Raw genomic sequence first — 27,451 nt, forward strand, 5'->3', positions numbered from 1 at the left:
ATAATTGTACATTTTGGAGGTTATGCAACTTTCTAGGGTTAGAAACATTACAATCTAAGATTAAAACTGAACAAATATGTGTAAGAAAACAATGATAGTTAATACTCTGCTATGAGGAATCTGCCTCCTAATTTGGTACCTAAAAGAGAAAATAACTTGATAAATTTACTGACATCAAAACAGGAACCTGGCCAGTATATCAGATGGTACTATTTGAGATGGGTTATGACTTCCTAAGAATGAAGAAAGAATAGCAAATAATCTGGGGGCAGCTATTGCAGGGAAACAAACAAAAAAAAAATGGACAGCAACAAATAAAAGTTGCAACACAAATGCAAAAAATTACAAAGGGAAAAGATCAATTATCAAAATCAACTTTTAAAGTAAATTAACATTTTTTGGGGTAAACAGGTTTTCTGAGGACTAGAACATATCTTCAGCTAGGTAAGAGTGAGACTTGTGAACACCTTACAAATAGAAAGGAGAAAACTGAGTATATGACAGGACTAGGTTCAAGGTCTTCAACTCTAATGTAAGTACTTCTACTGTTGTACTTCAGAAACTCTTCCAGGAGGCAAAACAGTTCATCTTCTACAAATACCTTAATATGGTCAGGGTTAAGACAGTAGTAATAGAAATCCCATGGCCTAAAGGCTACAGCACAGTTGCACTCATGATACAAGTATGTGAGCACAAGTCTCTCACATGCATTGATCTACCTGCATGCATTGATCTACCCTTGCATTTTCTACATCTGTTAGTCATTCCAATGGGAAAAGAAAACAAATGGTGAAATCTCAGTTCATCGTGCAAAGTCAAAATTGTTTTCTCCCCTCTCTCGCTCTACAAATTACCAAAGTAAAAATACCAAGTACTTTCAGCTGACTTAGTAAAATTCAATCATGTCTTAAAATATCTGAATGAGCTGTAAAACCTAAAATACTTCAGAGAGTGTGTTCAGAATACAGCCATGATAGACATACCACTTGACACACTTTTCCTAGGGGAAAAAAATACACATCCTACTGCAGATCTGGTATTTAGCATAAATCCCAAAACAGGTGACTATATTGCAAGTCTTTGCATCTTCCTCTCTCCTTTACCTCTTCATTTGTTATGAGTTATTATACATAATAAAAGCAGGAAAATGCCATTTGATGATTTTAATTAGCTTTCAAGGTTTTCTAGTAACGATATACTTTCTCTGAATAGCATGAAACACAGTATTGATTAATATTTAAAGGATGTTTAAGTGGTATTGCTCTACTAAAAAAAAAAATCTATAATTTGACATTTCAGTTAAAAATTCTGTCATGAATTTTAGATTAAGACTGATACTGATCTAAAACATCATGTAATTTCAGATCATCTTAAGAGAATTATAATAGTAAGCCAAGTTTCCATACATATGGAAAATACGAGTATTTTCAATGTATGCATGTTTTATTTTGAATCCTAGGACTACAGTTTTTCCAAATAGATTTTTGGAACATTATTTTTATCTACTTTGTTTTACACAACTAAGAATCACTTTTGCATATTGATCATCATAGACTACAAGGGCCAGAAAAGCATCTTTCTCTTCTGTGTGTATAAAACAATCATCACAGTTTTTCTAGTTTCCATTCCAACACTGACATCTAAGAAATTTTAGTGGCACTGCTGCTTATTAGTCATAACATTAGTGGCCACTTTCTGATCTAAACTCAAGCAATCTGTTATTTCAGAATAATTGGTGCATCCAACACAAAAAAATCATCCTCACCTGTGATTTACTAGGGAGAGCTACAGTGTAAAAATTTTAAGAGCAGAAAATGGTATGAAACACAGAAGCAAACTCACTGTGTTCCATACAAACAGAAAAATTAAAAAACTTAGAAGAATCAGGCACACATCTCAATAAATTCTCAAAAGCTGACCTCTGCAGTGAATTGTTTTTAATGGAACAGACCATGCTACATATCATTACTATGCAATGATATTTCCATAAATAAAATGGATCATGAAATGCAGTTTACTTTGTCTCTTCTTCTGCTAAGACCACATTAAAGAAATATAAAATAATTATGATCTGAAGTAAAAAATGGCCTGTATTTGCCACTTTCAAAAATGCTGATATCATCATTCTTCAAACAAAACTTAAATAATTTTCACTTTAAATAGTCTTTATTGTACACTGTTGTACAATGAATCTTTCAGTATACAGAAAATCACAAATCCTGAATTCTTCCAGTAATTCTTCAGTTGTAACTTATCAGACATATATAAGCTGGTGTCTTACCTTTATATACAACGGTTCTCTTAGGTTATCTATAAGAATGTTAGCTTTTTCTTCCCAGACAGGATTGAGGTTCTTGTGTACTGTTTTACTTCTAAATACTTCTTTTCCTCCAAGTTTGAACTTGACATATGGATCACTTGTTCCTGGCAAAGACACATATATGTATGCTAATTCTATCTTTATAATACACTAAGGAAATTGAGACTAAATTACTTTAAACAGAACTAAATGTTCTACAGCTAGTCAAATGCACAACAGCATCAGATGAAAAGAATTCTTTATTGTCACAATCTATTACTTTCCAGGGTGTCAATACTCAGTTAATTGAGTCAGTTAACATCAAATGAGTGCTTGCATCACTTTCTGTTGTTTGCAATCCATTCTCAAAGTCACACATGAAAGACTGGCAGTATTGTTTTTAGTTAACAGAATTAACTCGTTAATGCGAGTAAACAGAGTAACTTGTCCTTATTAGGGCTACTATTTTATCTTAATGCAACAACAAAAATTAGATTATAAAGTTGAAATTACTCCTGTAAAATACTAACTTAATTATGTTGTGCCTTTGAAAAGGCACATACTCCACTGACACTTCTAGTGTAAGTCTTCAATGACTTTATTGCGTCCAGGCTTTTCTTTTCCATATAGACTCACTTTCTACAGCACACGATGAGAAAATTAACTCTAAAGTCTGACCAAAATGTCCTCAACATGTCTCCTGCAGCAATCACCTACTCACTACAGAGCACTGGACAAAGCCTCTTGAAAAAACTGAGTAACAATTAATTGTCATCAGAAAAACAACCCTAACAGATACAAGGAAAATGTTAAATATGACATATGAATGCCATATGCATGGGACATGTATGTGGAAGTATCAGAAGAACTGAACCACCTGTGAAAGAAGGAGTCTTGGGGGGGCACAGAGACTTGCAGTCATCAAGGAGTGCACATGAGCCTAATTGATCAAAGACTATCTTAAACAGTAATTCTAACCTGAGTAACAACTGTACCTCCTTAACAGCAGCAAAATTTTAAGACAGTATATTTTTTTTTTTTTTTCCCTGTAACTATTAGGGCTTTTCAAGAGACCAGCAGATTTTAGAAGTTTGTGTTTGTATCCACTGGGAAATACATCCAAAAGAAATAGCTTCTCTTAAAATTGCAACATACTCTTCTAAACATAAATTAGAAGGGTTATGAGCAGCAGTCTTTGCATTATTTCATCCAGCCACAAGATGTCAGCACTCTTTACCTGAAGTTAATCTCTTCCCATTTCAAAAACTATAGTGGTGGAAAATTGTGGTCTCTCATGTTACAGTCATTTGCAACTGTAATTCCTGGCACAGAATTTCAGTGTTTTTTTCTAGCACAACTAAGTTGTTCCTTGGTTTTTCAAGTAGTGGTGATAATTTTGAAGTCAAAGATCAAGTATTTAAATTAATTCTATGTAATGTGAAGAATATTTTGAGTATGAACACTATGTTATGGTGTGCCCAGACCCGGCTCCGTGGGACCGCTCTACAACCTCAGGAATTCTGTTAGGCCTTGACCTTCATGCAGACAGTTTGACAATGAAGCATCCCTTGACTGTACCAGGAACTTCTGCATGGTTAAGGTGGGAGTGGCATTGAGTGGAAAGACAAGAAGGGAAAAAATCAATCTTTTGCTGACAGCTTTGGAACATCTTAAAGAAGAAAACCGATTCTAGCTCATGAATTGGAAGGGTTGATTGAGAGGGCTGTAAACTAGGTTTGGAGGGAGAAGGGGGTAAGACCAGTCTCACTAAAGATGAGCCAGAGGGCAGCATGCCGGTGTCAGGGATGAACTTGATAACACAGCTAAAGCAGATGACCCCAGCAGGGGTAACAAACAGAAAGAACTGGAGGCCATTCTGCAGTGGAAAAGCTGTGACACAAGTCACCATTACAGAAACACAGTAGAATGACTTGACTGGAGTGCTGCATGGATGTACAGAAGCTCTTCAGAAGGGTTAGGCAAGGAAGAAGAGGTGGAAGGGTAGCTCTGTACACTAAGGAGTGTTACAGTTCAAGGACAGTGATGGTAAGTTTGGGTGTTTGTGGGTGAGATTTGGGGAAAAGGACAATAAGGCAGATATCCTGGTGAGAGTCTCTTATAGACCACTCAAACCTCTTGAAGAGGTGGATGAAGCACAGGTGGCTAGCTGACATTTCACAATTTCCTGTTCTTGCTCTTGTGGCAGATTTCAACTGGCTGGATGTCTGCTGCATACTCAAGACAGCAGAGAGGAGATGGTCTAGGAGATTCCTGGAGTGTGTGGAATTTCCTGCCCAGCTGGTAAGGGAGCCTACCAGGGCTGAGATTCCACTAGACCTGCTATTTGTGGATAGAGAAGGAATTGGTGAGAGTTGTGTTGGTCAGAATCTTGGCTGCACATCTGGGGCACAGTGATTGAGTTTTTAATTCTTGGTGAAGTAAGGAACAGGATCAACAAAACCTTTACCTCAGGAGGGTGGACTTCAGCCTGTTCTGGAATTGGTTCAGGGACTTTGCTGGGAAATAAAGGGGTTCAGGAAAGCTGGACATAGTTTAAGAAGAAAATCTTAGAGATGCATACGTGAAATGTCCCTATGTGCTGCAAGATGAGCTGTCAGGGAAGCCTCATCAACAGGAAACTTTTGCTGGAACTCGGGGGGAAAAAAAGGGCGTTTATGACCTTTGGAAGAAAGGACAGACAACTAACGAACAGTAAAAGGATGTAATTAGGTAATGTAAAGAGAAAAATAAGAAAGAAAAAAGCTGTGCTGCAACTCAGTCTTATCACTGCTGTAAAAGAAAATAAAAAGTGTTTTTATAAATATATTAACAACAAAAGGAGGGCCAAATAAAACCTCAATCCTTTTTTGAATGCAGAGGGCAACACTGTCACCAAGGATGAGAAAAAGGTTGAGGTACTTAATGCCTTTTTTGCCTTAGTCTGTAAGACCAGTAAGACCAGTAAGACCAGTTATTCCCAGGGAAACCAGCCCTTGAGCTGGTAGACAGGGGTGGAGAGCAGAATAAACATCCTGTAATGCAAGAGGAATTAGCAGAGCCATTTGGACATAGACTTATAAGTCTATGGGACCAGATGTGATTTACCCAAGAGTACTGAGGGAGCTGGTGGAAGCGCTCACCAAGCTGCTCTACATCATTTCTTTATCATCAGGCCCCAGATGACCAGGGATTAGCCAATAGCTGCCCATCCATAAGCAGGGGCTAGAAGGTGGATCCAGGGAACTACAGGCCTGTCAGCCTGACCTCAGTGCCTGGGAAAGTTATGAGTCAGATCAGGCCCTAATCTCATTTCATGTCCAACCTGTTTGACCAACCTGATCTCATTTCATGACCAAGTAACCTGACTGGTGGATGCTGGAAAGGCTGTGGATGTTGTGTACCCTGACTTCAGCAGAGCCTTTGGCACTGTCTCCCACAGCATTCTCCTGGAGGAGCTGGCAGCCCATGGCTTGGGCAGGTGCACTCTCCAGTGGGTTAAGAACTGGCTGGAAGGCTGGGCCCAGATCATGTGACTGTGTTGTGTCACATCCAACTGGTGGCAAGTCACTAGTTATATTCCCCAGGGCATTTTAATTTTAATCTCGCACATAAATTTACCCAATGAACACGCAAATTGCCCATCATTTAGCCAGTGTTCACCAGCTCACTTACCTCCACGGTCTCGTGCAGCTAGATTCTGTCCTCTTCTTAGAGTAACGTCCAACTGATATATTCCAGGGTCCCCAGGTGGGAAATCTGCATTACTAGTTCCAAATGAACTTGTTCTCTGGGGAGGAAAAAAATAAAAATGCAATAGCTAATGTTACGAAACATTTCACGTAAGTTATATGTATACAACATGATCCTACTGAACTAAGAAAAGGCCACATTCCACTCCCCCACCTCAGAGCTACTACCCAACACCAAGGAATCAGCTCCATTTTGTCAGCATGACAACTACCAAGATTCCTTAAAAGAAAAAAAAAAAAAAAAAGGAACAAAACAAACTGGTTGAAAAACCAACCCTTTGATATAAAGGGGTTAGAAATTGACAGTCTTTAAGGTTCCTTCCAACACAAACTATTTTAATGATTTTAAGAACTACAGCCTTAATTACATTCATATCTAGTCCTGGCCCACTGAAGCAAAATAAGTAAGAAAATCACAAAGCTAGACCTTACAGCATTACTTGGACTAGTCATTACCAGTGTCCTCAAATCCTGTGTAGATTAGTTATAATGTATGCATTGAATAAACATACATGAATTAAGATTTTGTGCTCTACTGCAGTACTTTGCAAGCAAAGCAGATTTTTTTCCCACAGAGTTTCGGGGGAAGCTATGCCAGGGAAATAATCAGAAAGACATGAAATACATCTGTAGTTCTGTTTGCCAGAGCAAACATCCTTAGATTATTTATTTGTATAAAATGTGTCCTTAAAAAATACTATAGAAGAAGTCAGAATGCAAGGAACTCTCTAGAACCTCTGGAGTGCATGAACAATAAACATATTTCTGTCCAAAAGACAAAGTAATTACATTTCTTAGTATATAGAAGCTTTTGCAAAATAGTTTTTAACACATCTCTCTGTAAGTAGAATCCAATTACAGCACGTGATTGAAACATCATATTTAATTTTAAGACTAGAAAAATTAAATTAATTATACATTCACAGTACATACAAGAACTTCATCTGTTACACACTTTGAACACTATATTTACATATGCACATGCTAGGAACTAAATCTTTTAAGAGTAGTGCCATTAATATTTTATTATGTGATTATGGGTTTTCTGCAAGAAAAAAAATTGCATGATAGAAATATCTCAGAACATGTATCAAGTGCTATACCATTTCACCAAGTAACAAGTTTTATCTCTTCCTACTAAACCCTTTCTTCTTTTCAAAGTAATACTAAAGCTAAAGCATGAAGGAAGACACAAAATAAAGGCATTTCAATATCTGGTTTATTGTTGTTTCAAAGCCATAACTTCAAGCCTTAGCATATTAACCTTTGCTGCCGCACATAAAATGCTGGTCAAAACGCACACTGGCATGCTCACTGGTGAAAGAAAGACAAAGAACATCTGGCAGCAAAAAAAAGCAAACAGAAGAGTTTCCATCAATTTGCTCCTCTTTCCATCTGCCTCCATATCCTGATTTTGGAGCAAAATAGTTTGCTGACATTTATTAATTTAAATCTAATATAAAATTTTACTTCTGCAGTACTTGCAGAGCCTAAGATAGTATGATAGTACAACAAAAGGGAAAATAAAACTAAGTTCTCTGTTTCACCACTGAGATTACAAACCTGTAAGTTTCTTTCTTCAAGAAAGAAATTGCAGCTTCCTTACCACCTTTCTCCCATGTCCTTATCCTCTTTTTTTTTAACACAAATTAAAAACTGTCCGATGTTGTTTACTGTGAAAAGCAACTACTGCAATCATGCCAAATCCTACCAGGGTTATCATTTGTTTCTTACAAATATAATGGGTCACCTACAGACAACACACTTCCAGCACAGGGATTCAAGTTTTTTTAAGAACTGAAGGAAGTAATTTTCTTACTTTTACCTTTCTTTTCATCGTTTGGAGTATATTGCCTCAACCTGTTTCTATGGTGTTGTGTAACAGCTTTTTTGATGAAACCATTAACCATTTATGGCAATTCCAGTTCCAGAAGAAATTAATACTAGCTACTGGATGAACACTTCCTTTTACCACGAAGTAGACAAATCAGTCAATGTGCAAGTACCCACCAACATCTCTTATGATTGGACACACGTGCAAAGGTGTAACCCCCCACAAAAGAACAGGACACTAGATTGTACTGATGCAATCGGAACTTCTGCCGGAATCGGAAATCACACACAGTGCACTCAAACACTTAATACTAGGCAAAGTAAATCATCCTTGGCTGGAACCAAAAGGGGATATGTGGGATACTGGTATGTGGGGATAAAGCCTTTTGTATAGTGCTGCCCCTGGGCTGGACTTTCAAAGCCTTAGTCCCTAACATAACAATAATTGTTGAAGACCACGTGCCCTTAGGACTATTGATAAGAAGCTAACTGGAAGTGTACAAATTGAACCTTAAATGCTGTAACTGAGAGACCAACAAAACTCTATTGTTTTGTACAGTGGTTTTTACTCTGGCCAGGAGTAAGGGAATTAGAAAATACAATAGTAGACTTCTATGCTACCATTATATATATTCTATTCTATTCTATTCTATTCTATTCTATTCTATTCTATTCTATTCTATTCTATTTATCATATTATATATTATATATTATATATCATATATTATATATTATATATCATATATCATGTATCATATATTATATATAATATATAATATATTATATATTATATATTATATATTATATATTATATATTATATATTATATATTATATATTATATATTATATATTATATATTATATATATTTTTATATATATGTGTGTGTGTGTATAAAATCATACAATAGATGTCATTACTGCATTGCAGAAAGAAGTTAAGAGCTTGTCACAAGTCGCTTTACAAAAATAAATGGTATTATTCTCTTGGTATCCCAAGGAGAAGTATGCACTATCATTAACGTCAGTTGCTCTGTATACATTGATCAAAGTGGTAGAGTGTCTACAGATGCCCAGGAAATCTGGAAAAAAACTCACAAATTTGACAATGCATAGCTCAAGATGACACCTCCTGGGGATCTGAAGAAATCTGGATCAAATTTACTTCATGGTTACCCAGCTGGACTTGATTAAAACATGTTTGTAATTGTCACCATAATAACTGCTCTGTGTGTTTTAGCTTGCATCATGATTCAGTTGTTGTAATGTCTTACACTATAAAATGAAATACAGATATTAATAGACCAGTTCCCTTAAGGAATTTAGTCTCAAGAAAAGGGAGGACTTGTTAAGAACAGCAGAGCAGAACAGTATTTTACCCTCACAAGGACAGGCAAACAGAACAGCACAGCCTTGGAGAAATAGATAGAGGATGTAACTTACAAAAACAAGACTTGTGCAAAATGCAGCAAGGTGCCAGTTCAGCTCTGCAGGGCTGATAAAGCAGAAGTTATGGAAAAGAACCATAGTGTGCTAACTCAAAAGTGGGGGTTGAGAAAAAACACCTAAAAAGGACACCAGACATTGAAGACTACCAAAGAAGACCTGAGAAGGACCACATAAGGACTATGACAAGGGATGTGATATGTAAAATGAAATAATACATATACATCAAGTAACCAGGGATAGCTCATGAATATGTAATCTCTGCTTATGATAAAAGCTCTTTTTATCTGACATTCGGGGTACTTGATTACAGGAAGGATCCTCTGAGTGACCAGCAAACTGCCGGTCACTCAGAGGATGAACACCAGATTTCTAATACTCAAAACTGTCTTAGATAAAGGCTATGTTTCTATCTGGCCAATTTTGGTACCAAGGCTGAACCACTTTACTTTGGCCAAAGACTGGAATAGTTTGCCCAGGGAGTCTCCCTGAAGACACCCAAAACCTGCTCTGACATTGTCCTGAGCAATCTTGCTCAGAGCAAGAGGTTTGATTGGTCTGTCTCTGGAAGTCCCTGCAAACCTCATCCACCCTGTGATTTTTTACTGCTTTGAAATGTCATGGAAAATAAAGTATATGATGAACTTAGCTACCTTTCCTCAATGCACTTTTGCCTTCCACTTCTGTTTGCCCTCATCTGGCAGTGCTGCAGTTGGCATTCAGAATTACCATCCTCTCCACCCCTTAAGAGAAGAGCATGTCTAAGATGCCAAGATACACATAAACCCTGAATTTTTCAAGATAAGTCTATATATATATATATATATATATATATATATATATCTGCTTTGCATTTATGCTGCAGTGCTCTTGAAAGTTGCAGCCGTTCCCTGCACATTTCAGTCCTTCTCTGTGAAGAAACCCATTACTTTCAAAGGCACATCAAGCCATATTGTGTATGACTCAACAAACATGAAGCTGCTTTCTACATGCACTTGTAGAAAGCAAGTTACCTGCACTCTCAAAAATCACAAATATTATCTTTTTCAAAAATTAAAATGCATAGTAAATTCAAGTCATCATGAAACAAATCAGATCTCACTTTCAGAAAAACTACTGCAGAATTGTTCAGTTTCCAAGACTTTCCTTCCAAGGAAAAAGGCTGAGCAATTCTGTGCCATTTTGGTTTTAAGTAGATTACTGGAACTTACGTGGCTTGTCTGAGTACATTTTTGCAATCACATATGCACTTGCACTCACAAACACATGATGCATGCACAAAGTAAAAGGGGAAATAGAAGCAGTCTCTAAGGGGATGAAAATTACACTGAAAATTCACACCATTTTTTCCTGCTTAAATTAGACCCTTAATTCTTAAAATAATTGAACTGTTAGGCATTAAAATCATATCTGCATTTCCTTTTTTCCTGTTTTTCCCAAAGACTAAGTCTCAGACAGATGCAGCACTATTCTAATTTCTGGCAGCTAGCATTTCTGCCACCTCTAGGAAAACTTGCACTATCACACAGAAAAATTCTCTCACATGCCTGGAGAGTGCAGAATTGCACAACAAATGATGTTAAACATGGCAGATGAACGATAATTCAATTAGGAACCAGAGGGAGGCGTCTCATCTAAATCAGAGATGATTTTGAACAATTAACTCTCTCCATTTCAAAATGAGATACTTACCTGAAGTCAATAGAAATGCTATACACATCATTCACTTGAAAAAATTAATCTCTAATCACTGTATATAAACTTGAATCATCCATGTTTTCACAACAGAAAACAATACTAAAATATTCCTACCTTAATTTTCCATATTATTAATCTTAAGTATTTATATAAATACATATAAACATATTTCACATAACCTGGTTTATCCAGAATTAGTTTTTTATTTAAATTGTATGGCAAAGTTGTATTTTAAATTTTTAGGAAGTATATTAGAACATGACATTTGAATTATTTTGAATTAATTTAAAAGTAAATACAGCAATAGTATCACTACCAGTAAAACAACACTAAACTGTTTCTAAGATGAACTTTCCTAGTGTTTTGTGTCTCACAAAGATATCTGCAAATCCGAGTTAGCCTTCTGAGCTGGCAGCTGCTCAGCAATACTGCTCACCTCCAGCTGGTAGCAATGGCTCTGCATAAATATCATTTGACTACTGCTGCAAACTGCAGCTACTCAGAATGAAAGTAACATAAATCTTGCTTCAATTTAGCTTGAAACTTGAATATGGACATGTGAAATGTGTGAAATGTCTTTCCTTAAAATCTCTAGGCATCTTTTACATTTTGCAGTTGTTTCAGTTTTATGGATTCAGAAAACACACAGCTGACCGGAGCCAAATGGGCAAGCCATTTTTTTCAGTAGTTCATATTTTAAATATTTAAATAACTGATTTAAAAAGCATCACTGATGACTGCAATGAAACACGAAGTCTTCCCTCAACAGAAGCTTGCTGGAAATAAGAAGGATTTGGTAGAAGTAATTATCTCATGGCACATAGCAGTGAACCTGCACGCTACTCTCGGTCAATCTTACACTTTTTTAGCAATTTTATCTGTGTTTGTAATTTCAAAATGGTGGAGTTATAGATCTTTCTGACATTCACTTCAAAGCTAAAAAAATATTATAAAATAGTATTTTTTTTTATTTTAAATCACTCCTAAAGGAAAAAAGAAATCAATTTCCTAATCATAATTTTCCTAAAAGAAAAGAGAATCACTCTCCTCAGGAAGAAACAATGGTTTTAGAACGATCTGTGTAGTTTTTGTGGCTTCACATACCATACTGCCCATATCCATCTCATTTAATCCCTCTATGCCTCATTTTTGACCACTGGAAGCAGTGTAATTCTTCCTTACTTTGCAGATGAAACATAGAGCACTCAAATTATTGCTGTGAGAGGGTCCACAGAAGGAATAGTAGCATTTTCTATCTTCTTGACTGCAGCTCTGGAAAACAACTCATTTTTAAGTATCACATACATTGCTGTTCTCATTTAAAGGTATTTTCAAAGAGCCTCACATATCCCCCATAGAGCAAAAGCAAACATGTTTGGAGAACAAAGGTATCCCCCTTTGACTGACACCTCCCTAACTCTCCATCACCCAGTCAGTTCCTGCCATCACCCTCCTGGGCCCTCATGCTGAGAAGTTGTCCCAAAGCTACTCATTACTTCTCTTCCATATCAGCAAAGGGGCAAAGAAAATGAGTGTAGACTGAGAAACACCATCCAGAGTGCTCTGATGGATGCTTGGATAAAGATGTATTCTACCAAGAACTCCACACTACAGCATACATACAATGAGTCAACAGTGAGTCTTGGTTTCCTTTTCTTTAATTTTCATAATGTGCCAGTCTCCTTAGTTTCTAAAGACAAATGATGATGTATTGTTACACTAAAATAGTTTTGTTATTTGGTTATTTTGAAACCCTCCTGCTATGGATAGGGATCAGTTATTTGGAAGGTAAACCATGTGTCGCAGCACTTCCCTAATTAAAATTAACAGCACATAATGAATGTGTGACACTGAGAAAGTGTGCTTAAAATGTGCATTTTCTGCTGAAGTTCACAAAATAAAAACACTCTGCAGGATCCACATTTGTGGACATTTCAGGTAGATTACATCACCTTGGAACCTGACAAGTTCATTACTTATACCAAAAAATAACAAACTGTGGTCAAATACACCTCAACTACTCATTTCAGCAAAACATTGTATATTCACCTGAAAGACTGTAACCATTTATTTCATTTGTTCCACTTACACACCAGTGGTGTTATTTTTCTTCAGAAAACTATCCTCATGAGTAGCATCCAGTTTCTCAGAGTTTGCTGCACTATTCAAATGAAAAACACCACCTACAAGAGTTTCATAATGTTACTTCCTGATTTAATATTCTAAATTAATATGGAATTAATGTGATAGGTCTTGTTAGCATTGGTATGATAAGGGGAAAATAATTTTCAGTTGATGAAAAGAAAGCATTTTAACACTGCAATGTTTGATTAGGAGGATACAAGTGTACTACATTAAATATTAAAGAGTTATGTACTGTATTTCTTTCAACTAATATCTCTGTTTAATGGGATATCATTTGTTTTTTCATTTCACAGAACGCAAAGACTGTCGCTGCTGGTGAACTCTTCTTCTCATCACAGGCAAATTTAGCAGTACCAGGGCTGTGCGTGTGCAGCAGAGCAATTTTTCAAGCTGCACAGCCGTAGGTATAAAATGACACCAGATCAGTCTTCCTCTTCCCTCTTTCATTTCATTGCCAAGAGACAGACTGCAAAGAAAAACCACTAGCAGCAACAGTTAACTAGAAATAATGGCACCAAAACTGTGACATATCTTGTGAAAAACTGAAGTGAGATAGCATACTAAAGCAAATTTCCCTATACCTTGATGAATGCCTCTGGTTCTTCTCTGCCTAATGACAGCATACTTCATTCTCTTATAAATAGTTTTAATGCAAAAACTGACCTTGGTTGTTCAATAAAGGGACTGGTTTTGATTTGGTTTAGACTGTATTGTGCTTAAGACTGCATTATTAATTTTTAGACAGACTGTATTGTGCTTAAGACTGCATTATTAATTTTTAGACACTGTCCTTTAAACTTTTGAGGAGAAATGGTATGCGGTATTTAATAAATTACTAAAAAATAAAATAAAATAAAATAAAATAAAATAAAATAAAATAAAATAAAATAAAATAAAATAAAATAAAATAAAATAAAATAAAATAAAATAAAATAAAATAAAATAAAATAAAATAAAATCTATCTTGGGAGGGTGGAACAGCCCAAAGGGGTGAGGCCATGGAATGAATCCTTTGACATCAATCTGCCCCTCTGGTGGGGATGGCAAACAGAAAGAGGCCATGGCCACAAGGAAATTAATCTTCCCTAAACTACCCGTGTTTAATCCAAAGAAAATCTCTTTGGAGATTGAAGCATCAACTTACAAGTAAATTTTTTTGCTGGTTTTGTTTTTTTTGTTTTGTTTTTTTTTATTTAGCAAAAGATAGCATTTATGGCAATTCAATACTGGTGGAACAAATTCAAAAATTAATAAACTGAAATCACCCTGTCCTATTTTTAATTCTATACAATTTTTCATGTGACCAGTATAGATGTACTAATTTGCCCATGACTCTGAAGACATCCTGGAATCACATCTGACATTTGCCACACTATGAGAAGTAAAGCTAACTGCAATTGTATGTCTCCACTGCTTGCAGAAAGGGAGCAGATAAATAGAACCTATAGAAAAAGCTATCTCCACAGCAAACTTCTGCTTTCATTCAGATGGAAATGTAGTTCCTATAATTTCCACCATACATAATCTTTTCACAATTTCATGTAACTTAAGGTGTAAGCAGTTTACGGAAGAGACAAGGGGGTAATGAAGACAAAACTAATTTTTGCTCAAACTCGAAAATATGTATCCTACACCAAAATTCACTTTGCAAGCAGATGCACTCTAAAAAGAATCACCATGTTCCAGGTTACTCAAAATGAAAGCATATTGAAATGTCTTTTTCATCAAAAAAGAGCACCTGTTCCTTTAAAGCACTGCTGAATTATGCAAATACAAAATTCATTCTGATACATTTAAAACTTCAGTCTAAACAGGGCAGATCAAAGTTAATGGAGTGCTACTTATTTATTATCTTTTTAAGATTACATTTACTTACCCTTAATTAGGAATTTCATTTCATTGCTCATGCATAGTGGAGGATGATACTGAGTATTTATTCTCAACTCCTGGAATTATTCCTCCAGGCCCCTCCTGGATTACATGTATTTAAACCCATTTTAGAGCTTCATAACAAAATCAGTTCCATTCATATCTGTGAGACAACCAAATAGATCTTTCAGCAATTTTGGTTGCATCACTACCTTTCTGTATAAACCAGGTAATCTGCTCAGCATGCCTATAGCCAGTGCAATACCATGCAAAAACTCCTAGCCAACCATGAACACCCTGGTTCATGGTTCCAAAATCAGGAACTCAGAACTTGGCACAGATTAACAACCCATGCAGATATAAAACAAATACTAAAGCCCCTCAGGCCTAAAAATGATGGGATTTTTTTACATTGCTTTTTGATGATCTCTAAAAGTCTACAGTGACCTGTAAATGGGAGGAGCTAATTCAGGACAATACTTGAGTTTTTTTACGTTCCCCATGAAGGCATTCTTGGGACTCACAGTCACCATGCAAACTTGGTTAATACCTCTTTTCACATCTTCACACAAACGGAGTAAGACAATCTCATAATCTGAAAGATCTGGCAACATTTCTGGCAGAATTAAAATGCCATTTCCTTGGGGTTTTTTTTCCTGCCTTCTGGCTTGGAATACTCACAATATACTATTTTTCCTGTAATTTCCTTTCGGCATATCTCTTCTGTATACTTCTTCTCTTTCTAATATCTCTCATGTCATAAAAAATCTTGGCAGAAGAAGTCTATTTTGATAGCAGCATGACAGACATGCAACCACAGCTATTTAGATTTATTCCAGCTATTGTACGGAAATTACAGCTTTCTTCCTGTAATTGAAGAGCTAACTTTTTGCAGGTGGATTTGACAGTCAGACCCATAGGTTTCCCTCCAGCAGCCCAAGTTACAGGATTTTGCTCTGAAGACCTGAAAAAGTCAGTCTGCCCCTTAGTACAAAAAGTGGAAACCACAGCTAACATGCAACAACATAAACTCAGATTAAGTACTTATTCTTTCCATAATAAAAAGCACAGACTTTTTTGAAATCTCTGTCTTTGTTCCTGTCACCTACAACATATATCTCTCTCTTAGCTCAGCTGAGCAAAATACCTAGAGATAATACAATAAAGAATTGTTGATATGTTTATGGAAATGTTACTTCTGGTAAAGAATAAACCCTAATGCAAGCACTATATAGAATTTATTGATTTTATTATATTGCCCCAAATGAGAAATTTTCTAGAAATTCTAGTTCTATAAGCACAACCTTGAACATCACTGATTCTCCTTTCTAAAACTCACAATTTTGAAATGCATCAATAAATACTTTGTAACCCTACTGCAACGCCCCACAAAGATGGGGTTCAAGTCGGTGCAAAAAATGAGAGGATGCAAACATGTGTAAAACATATGTACACACTTGCACATCTATTTCTTTCTAATAGTGAAAGTCTTTGTCAACCAAGGACTCAGTAAAGATATCACAGAAGAGAATTTTGTACAAGATCTTACATTTTACCTGATTTGAAAAACAAAAAAGGATTTTGAAGTAAGTATGTAAATAAGTCTATCCACTCAGTGACTTAGGTACTAAGGGAGCTACTGTTAAGGAATACATCCGGTGTAGGTAGCTCTGTTTGCAAGCTGCATTTTCAAGCTACAGACTGAGATGCAGGTTGAGCTCTGGATGAGAGTACAGAGAGACAAGAAGCCATGAACTGCCAACCCTCTCCATAACAAAGGGCCCAGACACTGGCGACCAGGTGAATGGACAGAGACAAAGCAGGAGCCAAAAACTCACAGGCACTTGGACTGTGTATAAAAGCCCAGCAACTCCTTTATTCACACACCTCCAAGAGGAGATAGCTCAAGCCAATTCTGTGTTACTGTCAATAAATGGCTTTATAGAACTAGAGACATGAACCTATCCTGTGGGAAACCTGGGGTCGAAGCAACAAGAAACCTGGTGTGACTACGTGTGAGTGGTGTGTATGGAAGGAGTTGGCTCCAGTCAGCTCACTGGTGCAGCCCACTGTGAAGGGGCCTCGGTCCCAGCAGCTGAAATCTCAAGTACTGGGAGTGTGACTGAGAAAGATTCTTGTGAATGGTCAGAGTGGGAAGTTTTCTTAATGGATGTCATCTTATTAAGTGCAAGTGGACTCCAACAAAAAGCTCTGTGAAGAACAGAACTATCTTGGTTTCCATTTGCAGCACTGATGCAATGTACTTGCTGAGGACAAGAATTTGGTGTAAGCAGACTCCTTTGAACTGAGACTGGTTACCACCCCATATTTTAACCACCAAAGATGTATAATGTACTAGCTTCACAGGCACAACATGCAGTTTCTGTGTTGGTACAGGTCTCTTTTCCACTATTTAAAAATATCATTAACAAACTAAATATTTGGTATATATTACATATTATTTTGTTATATATTATATATTATTATATAGCTGAGGGTACATTTCAAATGCCAACTGAAAGTGTTATGACAGATATTTGGCTATAACAGAATCCTAAATTAAGAGAGAAGGAAAAAGGCCCAGAGAGTGACAAACAGGTGACACTTCTACAAAAAGTGCCATACTGAAAAAAGAGTGTCCTAGTTTAGGGCAAATCAGGAAGGAAAACTCCAAATGGGGATCTCCACAGGGAAATGCCCCTCCCCACCAACGGGTCCGGGAAAAGGAAAAAAAAAATTCCATGGAGAGAAGTGGAAAAAGCTGTTTATTTAACAGAAATTGAGTAATATTAAATAATAAAACCTCTTGCTGTTCGATGGGATGGTAAGTCTAGGAAGAAAAGTCTTTTTCATGTGGTGCGGCTCGGCTCGCTCAGGTTCTTATCAGTCCCTCCGGCGCTGGAAAAGTGCCGAGGCCCAGGCCCTGGTGGGCCACAGGCGTGAGCTCCCGGGGTTTGGCTGGGTGTTCAGTCCAGAGCAGGCTTGCACAGATCCAAGAAAACTGGAAAAAAAACAAAGGTCCAGGGAACTCCTCTGCCTCAGCTAGCTAAAACTAACTAAAAGCCAGAGAGAAGCTCTGTCCCGCTGTCTGTCCGTGCTGCAGACACCACAGTCCAGGAGCGGGGTGTGTGGGAGTGATGTTTTCCTTAACACACTGCGCACTTCTTCTTCCCCCTCTCTTGCTCTCAAAGCCAGTCTTAAAGGTGCAAAACTTAACATATAACATAAACCAGACGATTGGGGATACCAGTATCATAAAGTCACCCCAGGACAAAGAGACATTTATACTAAAGCAAAGTAGCTGGAATTAATATTAATGCAACTGAAAGTAGAGGAGTTTAAGTATGTTTATAGAATTGTGTACATCATCTTGTAGGAAACATCATGTTCACCAGAGACACTGTTAATAAACTTTAATCAGTTCTGGAAACATAGTTGCTTGTTAAAACATTTCAGACAGCAGAAATATCTCATTCACCTAAGGTGCACCTTTGCATCTTTTGACTTTATAACGAGGGTTCTACTTTGACCCTTATTCTAAAGCTATCTTCTTGGATACATTAAAAATGTGACCACCATGAAAACATTTCAGTTAACCTTTCTGACTCGCCTTTCATAATAACCACAATTAAGAGGATGAAACCAAGGACACAGCCACTAAACAAAAAGGGACAAAAAATTGTTAGAAATAATACAGAATTCACAAAAATAGCTCCTTTAAACCATTCTGATAACAGATCCTAATCTTTGTATTAAAGTGCAACATTCCAGGTAATTTTGAGAGCTATTTTGACCATGGAAGGCCATTATAGATAGCACTGTATTGCACAGGGAAGTGACAGGTGAGGCTCTTCCTCTGTTGTCTCTTTCAAAGGAAGTACAAGAAGTGCCCACTTCAGATGCAGCGTGGGTTTGTAAATTCTAAGGACACCTGTCTGACATTCAGCCCCTCTGCCCATGGAGGTGCAGGACATTAAGTTTCTCATGAGAAAGATATTAACAATGACATGATAATATTCACAAATAGGTTAACACTAATTATTAAGTGTCTTGCTACAGTCACCTGTGTTATACAGAGTTGTATTTTGGCCAAAATACACCTCACAGGTATCAGGCAGGTACTTCTGGAATTTGCTGTAAAAATTCTCAGGAGTCCTTAAGTACTACAGTGACTTTTGAAATCTATGTGTGTTAATTGTTTATAAAACAATTTTAATTGTTTTTAAAAGCTCCAGAATCAGAATTGTTAATCTTTCATATATCACATTTCAAGTTTTAGGGGCAATAGAAACAATGTATGCTCAAAAACCTAAAACTAATCCAGCATTAAAATCTATTTTCTATACTAAGTCTTATTCCTGAAGAAGGGAATGGACATTTTCTCATTTTAGTAGCTTGCATACTATTTATTTCAAAGCATCTCTCTATGATTTTCTATAACTACTTTTTTGTTTATTAGTTTGGTTTTCGTTTGGGGGTAGGGTGTTTTGTGTGTTTGTTGTTTGCAGGGTTTTTTGTTGGGGTTATTTTAGTGGAAGTAGGGCTTGATGGGAGGAAGGTGTCAGGGTATTAATTTCCATAATGGTTTCTTTAAAATAGTCAGACTGCAGAATTTATTCTGAGCTCTGGAGGAAGACTGGACCCAAGAGGTTTCAATAACTGAACAGACTAAGCAAAGCTTTGATTTGCTACAGTAGCCATTTCCCAGCCTGGAAACCTGAAGAGGATCTCCTTTTTCTATTCATGTAAAAATACATTTATAAAGAAGCTTTCCACAGGCTCCTTCACAAATGTGTGCTGGATTTAGAACATCTTTATAAATACAAATATTGAAGGCAGACTGTTGGAGACAGAAAATATCAACTATATTAAATAGTTGCTTCAGTGTTTTTCAAAGCGGAGTAATTGCAAAGTACAGCATGCTTTCGTTCACTGGAACACCACAGACATTCCAGGAAGAGAAGATAGATTGCAAATCCTCTTCATCTCCACTAGTGATAAAAAGCACCTTGGAAAGGGGTCATTTTAACACACTGCATTTTAGGAGCACATTTTAACTTGTTATTCCAGATATGAAGGCATATAATTTGTACAAACATTTAAGTCTCAGGAAGAAGACAGCTTTTTGCTAAAATGGGTCCAAAGCTTATCGCACTAGTAATAATTTTTAAAAAGTCTTTTAAACATGTAACTGCATGTATTTGCATTTTTCTTGACAAGATCTTAGGTTTTATTTTGGAAGAAAACTTTCCTCCCCAGCCTTCATCTCTCTTCATGCTCTAATTAGTCAACTAATTTAGCAAAAACGACTTAGAATATATCAAAGGGTCAGCACAAGTAGTTTGTTTTGCAGTGACACTGCAAGCTTTAACTTGCACTTGCAAATAGATTTTGCTTAAGAAACAGATGAAACACAGCAGAAGTCTTGCTACAATTAGCAGTTATTACTAGACAAAACAAGACTTAAATTACATACAACACAAGAATTTCCTTTGGCATGAAGCCTGAATTTAGACCTTCCACTGAAGTGCATTGCAGCCTCATAAGGGGCCCTCCAAATCCTCCAGATCTGCCAATCTACCCTGAAAGGTACCTGCTCTCAGCTCCTGCTACTGCTTCTCTTCTGAAAGCACAGACCTTCTCACTTGCCCTGTAGACTATGTCCTGCCTCTGCAACCCAAACCCAGCTATGCCCCTACCCACCACACCTCACAGTGTCAGAACTCACTGAGCTTTTGGCTTTCACAGAATTTTTTGAAAAGTGCAGCATGTGGCTGCGATGACAATAACTGCCTTTCATAACACCATCATCCACAAAGAGAGATATCTTAGTTCATCCATAGGGTCTGCACAAGGGACTCCAGTCCTACAGCTCTATCCCACAGATCCTACCCCAAGGACCACCAGTGCCACCTCCTTCACAGCAGAAGCTGTGCAGGGGAAGGAAAGCAGTTGCCCATGGCCTGGCCCCTTCCCTCAGTTTTTAGCTGTCTCCTCTGTCTTTAAGTTTCGGTTCTGGGAGAGGAGATTGGAAGTCAGGACTATCTTCTGAAAGGCATGCCACTCTGCCAGTGAGTAACAGCACCATGCTTTCTCATGTGCACTATTTTTCCCACCAACCTTAATCCTGCTCTGTACAAAATGAAATTGATCCGATTTAAACTGGCACAAGTTAAAAGGGGAGAATGATATTATAGGGAAGACATAGATAGACAGACAGAGAGACAGATAGATAGATAGACAGACAGACATATACAGTTCTTCTATATAGAAAGACAAAGACACTCTCACTAGACCCAGTTACTCACAGGCGTGGAGCAACCACGGCTTCTCTGCGCAGCCTGTTCCAGTGCCTTACCACCCTCAGAGTCAAGAACTTGTTCCTTGTATATAATATAAATGTACCCTTTGTTCTGTCACTTCATGCCCTTCCTAAAAGCTCTCTTACAGAATTTTTCAGTATCTAAATGTGCCTATCTTCATACAATAGACCTTCATAGAATAATGAAACAGGACCAAGAATGTGAAGCCAAGAACGTAACTGAATCAGTTATGTTCTAATTGCATGTAGCTTTCTCACAGAAATCACTTGCCCCCACATGAAAACTGACACTGCTAACAAGTATGACAGAGTAGCAGGGTTTTTTCCTCAAAGAACACAGAAATGGAAACCATCAGGTGCCAGAAACACTTCAAAGAATTGTGATTTCTTTAGCTAAATTCACTAAGGTATGCTATGTATATATTTTTTTGTAAAAAAAGAATTTAATAAAAAATGGAATGTGTTTCCTAAATTATGATTTTATTTGATTTTTTTTGGTAAATGAATCTTATACTAAACATATACTGTAACTACCAATATTTCATATAAGCTATACTAACAGTAAGAGTCAGTTATTTATGCTCCACTAGTGTTAATTTGACCAAACCCATAGGAGTACTACCATTTCTCTATTCCTAGAGGCATAAAAGAGGCACAATTGATTTCCTTGAATTTTTCTATTACTTAAAAATTAAAATTATTTTCCCTTTTCTCTTTTTACTCACACAAAAAGTCATTTCTTTGAAGAGTTATTCCCAGTATTTGAAGAAAAAACATGAGACAAATTCAAGTGAAATCTGAATCCTTGGTTTACCCAAAGTTTATACTGGCCAGTCATGCAGAAGTCAGCTCAGTATGACCAAGAGCTGTTGAAATACACAAGGAAAAGCACACACTGGTAGCGCACACAGTCCTGGCAGACAAAACCAATATATGCCCCTTGCAGTCAATATAAGCAGAGGCAATACTTGTCTAAATGCTTCCCAAAGAATACACAGTCCTAGACATCTTGATACAGCCATTAGTGACACTAAAAAGAAAAAAATCAAGGAAGAGATATTTTGTCTGTATTCCAGATAACATTGGTATTTTCTTGGATGGGAAAACTGAGTTTATTCCAAAGTTGCAGTGATGGGAAGGGAAGAGAATAAAATGTTTTGATGCACAGATGATAACAATAAGCAACCTTAATGACTCATTCCAGCCTTTAAATAGATGGATTAGGAAAATTAAGTGGATAGTTTGGCATAGATCTGCATTTGCATCTGTTATGTTTTCAACATCCCTTCACTAACTGCTGCTCCACTCCAAGCCTTTCAGGCTGTCACTCACACAGCTTGCATTTTATAGCATAAAACTGGGCTAAAGAAGAAAATAAAGTAATTCATAGCATCCATTATCACTCAGCTTGGAAAAAACTTCCTGTGTTTTTTTCTGTATTTGCAAAATGCCTATGCATACTTGACATAACTTTCAAACTTATGGGATAAATGTAGAATGGCTATAAAAGTTTGTATTCGTTTTTAGGTTTTTTTGTTTTGTTTTTTTTTTAACTCTAAACATTTTCTGGACATCCAGAAATTAGTGCTGTTTCATATTAGCAAACCAAAATTCTGCACTATTCATTAAAGATTTTAATACATGTTGCAATAATTTTTTCATTGCTTTCTGTATTTTTCATTAAAGTGATAAGACTTCTATATCCTAAGTGACTAAGCCTGTATTTATATTATGCTTCAGGAGTACAGTTCGAGAGATGCATCTATTTCCAGCGACAATCAGCCAAGAGGTTTGCATTATATCCTGACCAAAATAGTTCTCCAAGGCAAACAAACCTCACAGAACCAATATGAACTGTATTATGGCTACTTAAAGTATAGGAGAGGAAGGGCAGGAAAGGTACTGCCAAAATCCACAAAATTCGCAGGAGTCTGCTATGAGAAATAGGAATCTTAGACTGCAATGCTAACAGGCAAGACACCCATTGGTTTCCTAAATGCTAGTCAATAAACTGCTTTTATTTTCTATTATTTCATCTGGAATACAATTAATGATCAATAGGAGCTGCTAAAGGGAAAAATTTTACTTTGATCTTGTAGATCAAAACATGAAGACTCACTTAAAAAAATTAGGATGAAGTCTATAAGATCTATCAGCCAAGGACTAAATTTCAACTTCATCGTCATATATAAATATGGAATTAGTATCATGCAGGGAAAAACTAAAACATAGAGTAATTATTTGTAAGGATTACTTATACTACCACTATTTTGGCATATACTACTTTTATTTTAACAGTAATACTTTGTAAAAATTTCTTATTTCAAACAAATGCATACTTATGTGCACTCACACAGCTACATGTAGTGCAACACATTTCCAGAAAAGCTGATACATTCTTCCTGCTTCCTGTATTGTGTACATTCTAAACCATGCCAGCTTTGGGCCTTGATATTAGTATGTGTGACAATACTTCCTGTGTAGTCATTTCATTTGGATTTTTAAAAATTTCGACATTTCTAAGAAGGGAAAAAGACCATTTGGACTGTCCCTCAGATTTACAGTAACAGAATCTTAACATTTACAGATGGAAACATCTTACACATAGACTAATAAAGCACACTGAATTTCTCCACAAATTTATTTTGTACAGATGAAAGCAGCTAACATACGAATAAACACTAGCTGGCTTCCTAGAATATTGAGGTTATGGGTAATCTTAGTCCACTGAAGATACTTTGCATCTCCTTTAAACAAATGCCCAGCTCTGCAGAAAGTTACATAACTAGATGCCTCAGTCTACATGTGGAGAAAAAGAGTTTACTTGACTAAATCTTGTATGAAAAGATAGACCACAGCCTAGATATATTCCATCTGGAATTCATTCTGCAGAGTGCTACAAAATGGCAGTCATCTCAGCAATTACATGTGAACATCTCTCACTGCTATTATGCATTAGTGAAATCTTTATTTATTACGTAGAAGTGACTTCCTCTTAGGAAATAAGTCATTACCAAAGCTATCACTGAGATGACTTACATTTTAGACTACTATCCAAAAAGAATCTCAGATGTCTTGCATGAAAATATGTCATGTATTACAACTATCTAAACCTTTATGATACTTTTCATGCTAATGATAAAATATTTTACAGAGTTTGGAAAACATTGTAAGCATTTTTCCTTTCACATTCTTAATGTTTATTTCTATTCCCTCCTTTAAAAGTCTAATCTTTTTTCCCTATGTATTAGGAAATGGAAAATAACTTCTCTGAAAACAAATATCAAAAATAAAGAAACAAGACCCATCAGAGGAGGACTGCCTTCTAATAGGCCCCAAAAATCTCATGCCTGAATTAAAACTGTATCTACAAAAAGTGAAGTGAATCACTGAAAATGCTGTTGCCATTTAACTGAAATCATCAGCATTTTTTGTCAGTCAAACAACATTCAAATACAATGATGAAAAAAAAAAAAAGGATGCAGAATGGCTGTTAAACTTTTAAAGTTGCTATTCGGGTGTCTTTTCTTCATGTGCTGTTAAAGTTAAGAATAAAAAAGGTGAATGTCAAAAGTATGTAAGCTTTCATCAAGATTTTGGAGATCACTTTAGTAGAACAAGAACATGCAAATAAAACCATAAACCTGTACACAAAAATTCAGTAGTCTTAAAATTCTGGGAAAAAATGAAATGTAAATTTAACTTTTGCACAGGAATTTTTCAGCGCATATATACTTATACACATACTTACCTGATACTTCTCATTAAGTAGTACCACACAGTTATTGATCTTGGTGCCCAACAAATCAACAATTCTGTCATTGCACTAGATTGGTTAATTTTTTCCATTATATCTTGCCTAACAGAAAAAAAATCATCAGGAAGCTATACCCCAATGTGTTACATTTTTTATCACCAATTATAGAACTATACATAATGGGAAAACTGTATTTCTGTGCCTTGCTTTTTCCCATCAACATTAATTCAGTAGTACGTCAGGAGTCGCTTATGTTAAATCATTCACATCTGTAAACTCTCAGCTCAGATAATATCACCTCTTAAGCCTCTATAACCTTCTGGATTCTCATCTTCACTGTATATAGATGAGAACACCATTAATTATCTTAGATCTTGGCCAAATGTCTCCTAGATAATTTTCCAGCAGCAACTAGGATTGAAGATGATTAACAGTCTTAACATTTTTCTGCAACTGCTTCATTCTTTCATACTCTTCTCCTGCATTGCTGCTATTGACAGAAACTCTTTCTTAAGTTTTAGAGAGGTTTATTGAATAAAAGTGAAAAAAGTGCATTATTTTTCAGGTTATTTTTTAATCCAACCAGCAGATAAAAAGAACAAAATTATAAGGGAATGATACTTATTTAAATTATTGCTTTAAATACCTCTTTTCCTTCTTTATAAAAGTCTGCAAGCGATTTCAAATACAGAAAAAAAGGTAACTTGAACAGAACTTGTTTTTAAATCAGTCCATTATTTCAGAGAAGTATACAGGGTAGTATATAACCAAGCAGTGTCTTACATTAAAGATATTCCAGGAAACAAACAAACAAAAAGATCTCCACTTGCAATGGTGTTCCATAAATTCCATTATTTTTCTCCATAATTTTCCTATATGCCTATATAAGATGTGACAATTAAAATCTTTGAGAAAAAAAAAATTACGTGGGTTTCTCATACTGGATAGCAAACGCTAACTCATGCACCCAATGTTAAGAATACTCCTCAAACTTGTTAACAGGAGAAAATCTTCTCATGAGGCAACAATTAAATCATTACTATGATTCTCCTTCTACCCACACTGCAATTGATGAAGTTATTTAAAGTCTCTATGAAAAATCACGAGGAAAAATCACCAGATTTCACAACTGCTGCTTTGCTTTTCCCACTCCACACTATACTTCCTCCACTCACCTCAGGACCAATTTCAGAGTCAATGTCCTCACAATGAGATGTTCCAGCAAAGGCTAGGCCTTGAGTTATTGGGCGAGACACCTAGAGTGCTCCAGTATTATTTACAGCTTAAGCATATTCTTAGTTTAAGAAATACTGTCAAAACATATACTCAAAACATATATGATACATATGACCTAATATGTACCATAATTCCTATTACTCGGGTTTTCCTCATAGAAAACTGACTACATGTCAAGACCAAAAACGCCCATAAACGACCATGCCAATAAGAAGCCATATTAGAAGTCCTGCAAGAATGTTAACTCTGCCTTTTGGCAGGTTAAGCAATGCCTTTAGAACAGGTAAAGCAATAACAATGCATAGGCAAAGCAAAACAAGGAATCCATTCACCACTTCCCAAGGACTAGCTGTTATTATCCATGTCCAGGAACACAGGACTCCTAACACTAACCTGACACAAGTCACTGCCTAACAGTGACTTGCGAAGACAAACACCATTACTCTAAATGTCCTCCACTTCCTTCTTCTTCCTCCAGCTTTATATACTGAGCATGAAATCATATCATCTGGAATATCCTTTGTGTCAGCTAGGGTCAGTTGTCCCACCCTCCCATCTCCTTGTACATCTCCAGTTTAATTCTGAAGAGAGCGAAGTATTTTCCCCTGTCAAACCAAAAACCTCATCCACTGCTTTGGTGCTGGAAGCCTCTACATAAAAAGAAAAAGTAGGCTGAAAATTACAAAATGGTAGTAATGGTAACTCAGTGAGTAGCTGACATGCTGGTTTCAACCTGCCATGTTTCTGTCTTGGAAGAAAAATAGAACTTCATAGTGTTTTGACTTGCTGCCAGGTACTGGGAGTGCCATGAATAATGCTGACAGGGGATGCCTTCAAACCTGCAGAACTTGTTTTTAAATGTTCTAAGATAGTACTGTTCTTGTAAGCCACAGATGCCTACACAAACTCTGGGAAATACTCTCCAATTAAAAATCACTTGAATATTTCATTCAAGTGTTTTAGAGCAATCATCTGTAAAGTATTCAAGTTCCTGTCTTTCACAGTTACATTCACAAAATCATTGTTTAGAGTGGAAATTATCTTTAGAATCATCTGTATACTGCAAAAATGTCAGTTTCCAGGTGAATGTGGTTTATGGA

At 36.4% G+C, this 27,451-nt stretch overlaps 1 protein-coding gene across 2 annotated transcripts in view; it reads right to left on the reverse strand.

Moving 5' to 3' along the window:
- Positions 1-27,451, reverse strand: part of MCTP1 (multiple C2 and transmembrane domain containing 1) — a 216,889-nt gene that overhangs the window by 154,978 nt on the left and 34,460 nt on the right. For both annotated transcript variants that reach the window (XM_086869020.1, XM_086869019.1), the window contains exons 2-3: positions 5,972-6,086; positions 2,282-2,424 (exon numbers count right to left, since the gene is read on the reverse strand). In XM_086869020.1, the coding sequence (XP_086725146.1) occupies positions 2,282-2,424; positions 5,972-6,086 (258 nt within the window). The remainder of the gene's footprint in view (positions 1-2,281; positions 2,425-5,971; positions 6,087-27,451) is intronic.

The sequence above is a fragment of the Cyanistes caeruleus genome, chromosome Z (genome assembly GCF_971803275.1).
Source record: "Cyanistes caeruleus chromosome Z, bCyaCae1.hap1.1, whole genome shotgun sequence".
Taxonomy (NCBI): domain Eukaryota; kingdom Metazoa; phylum Chordata; class Aves; order Passeriformes; family Paridae; genus Cyanistes; species Cyanistes caeruleus.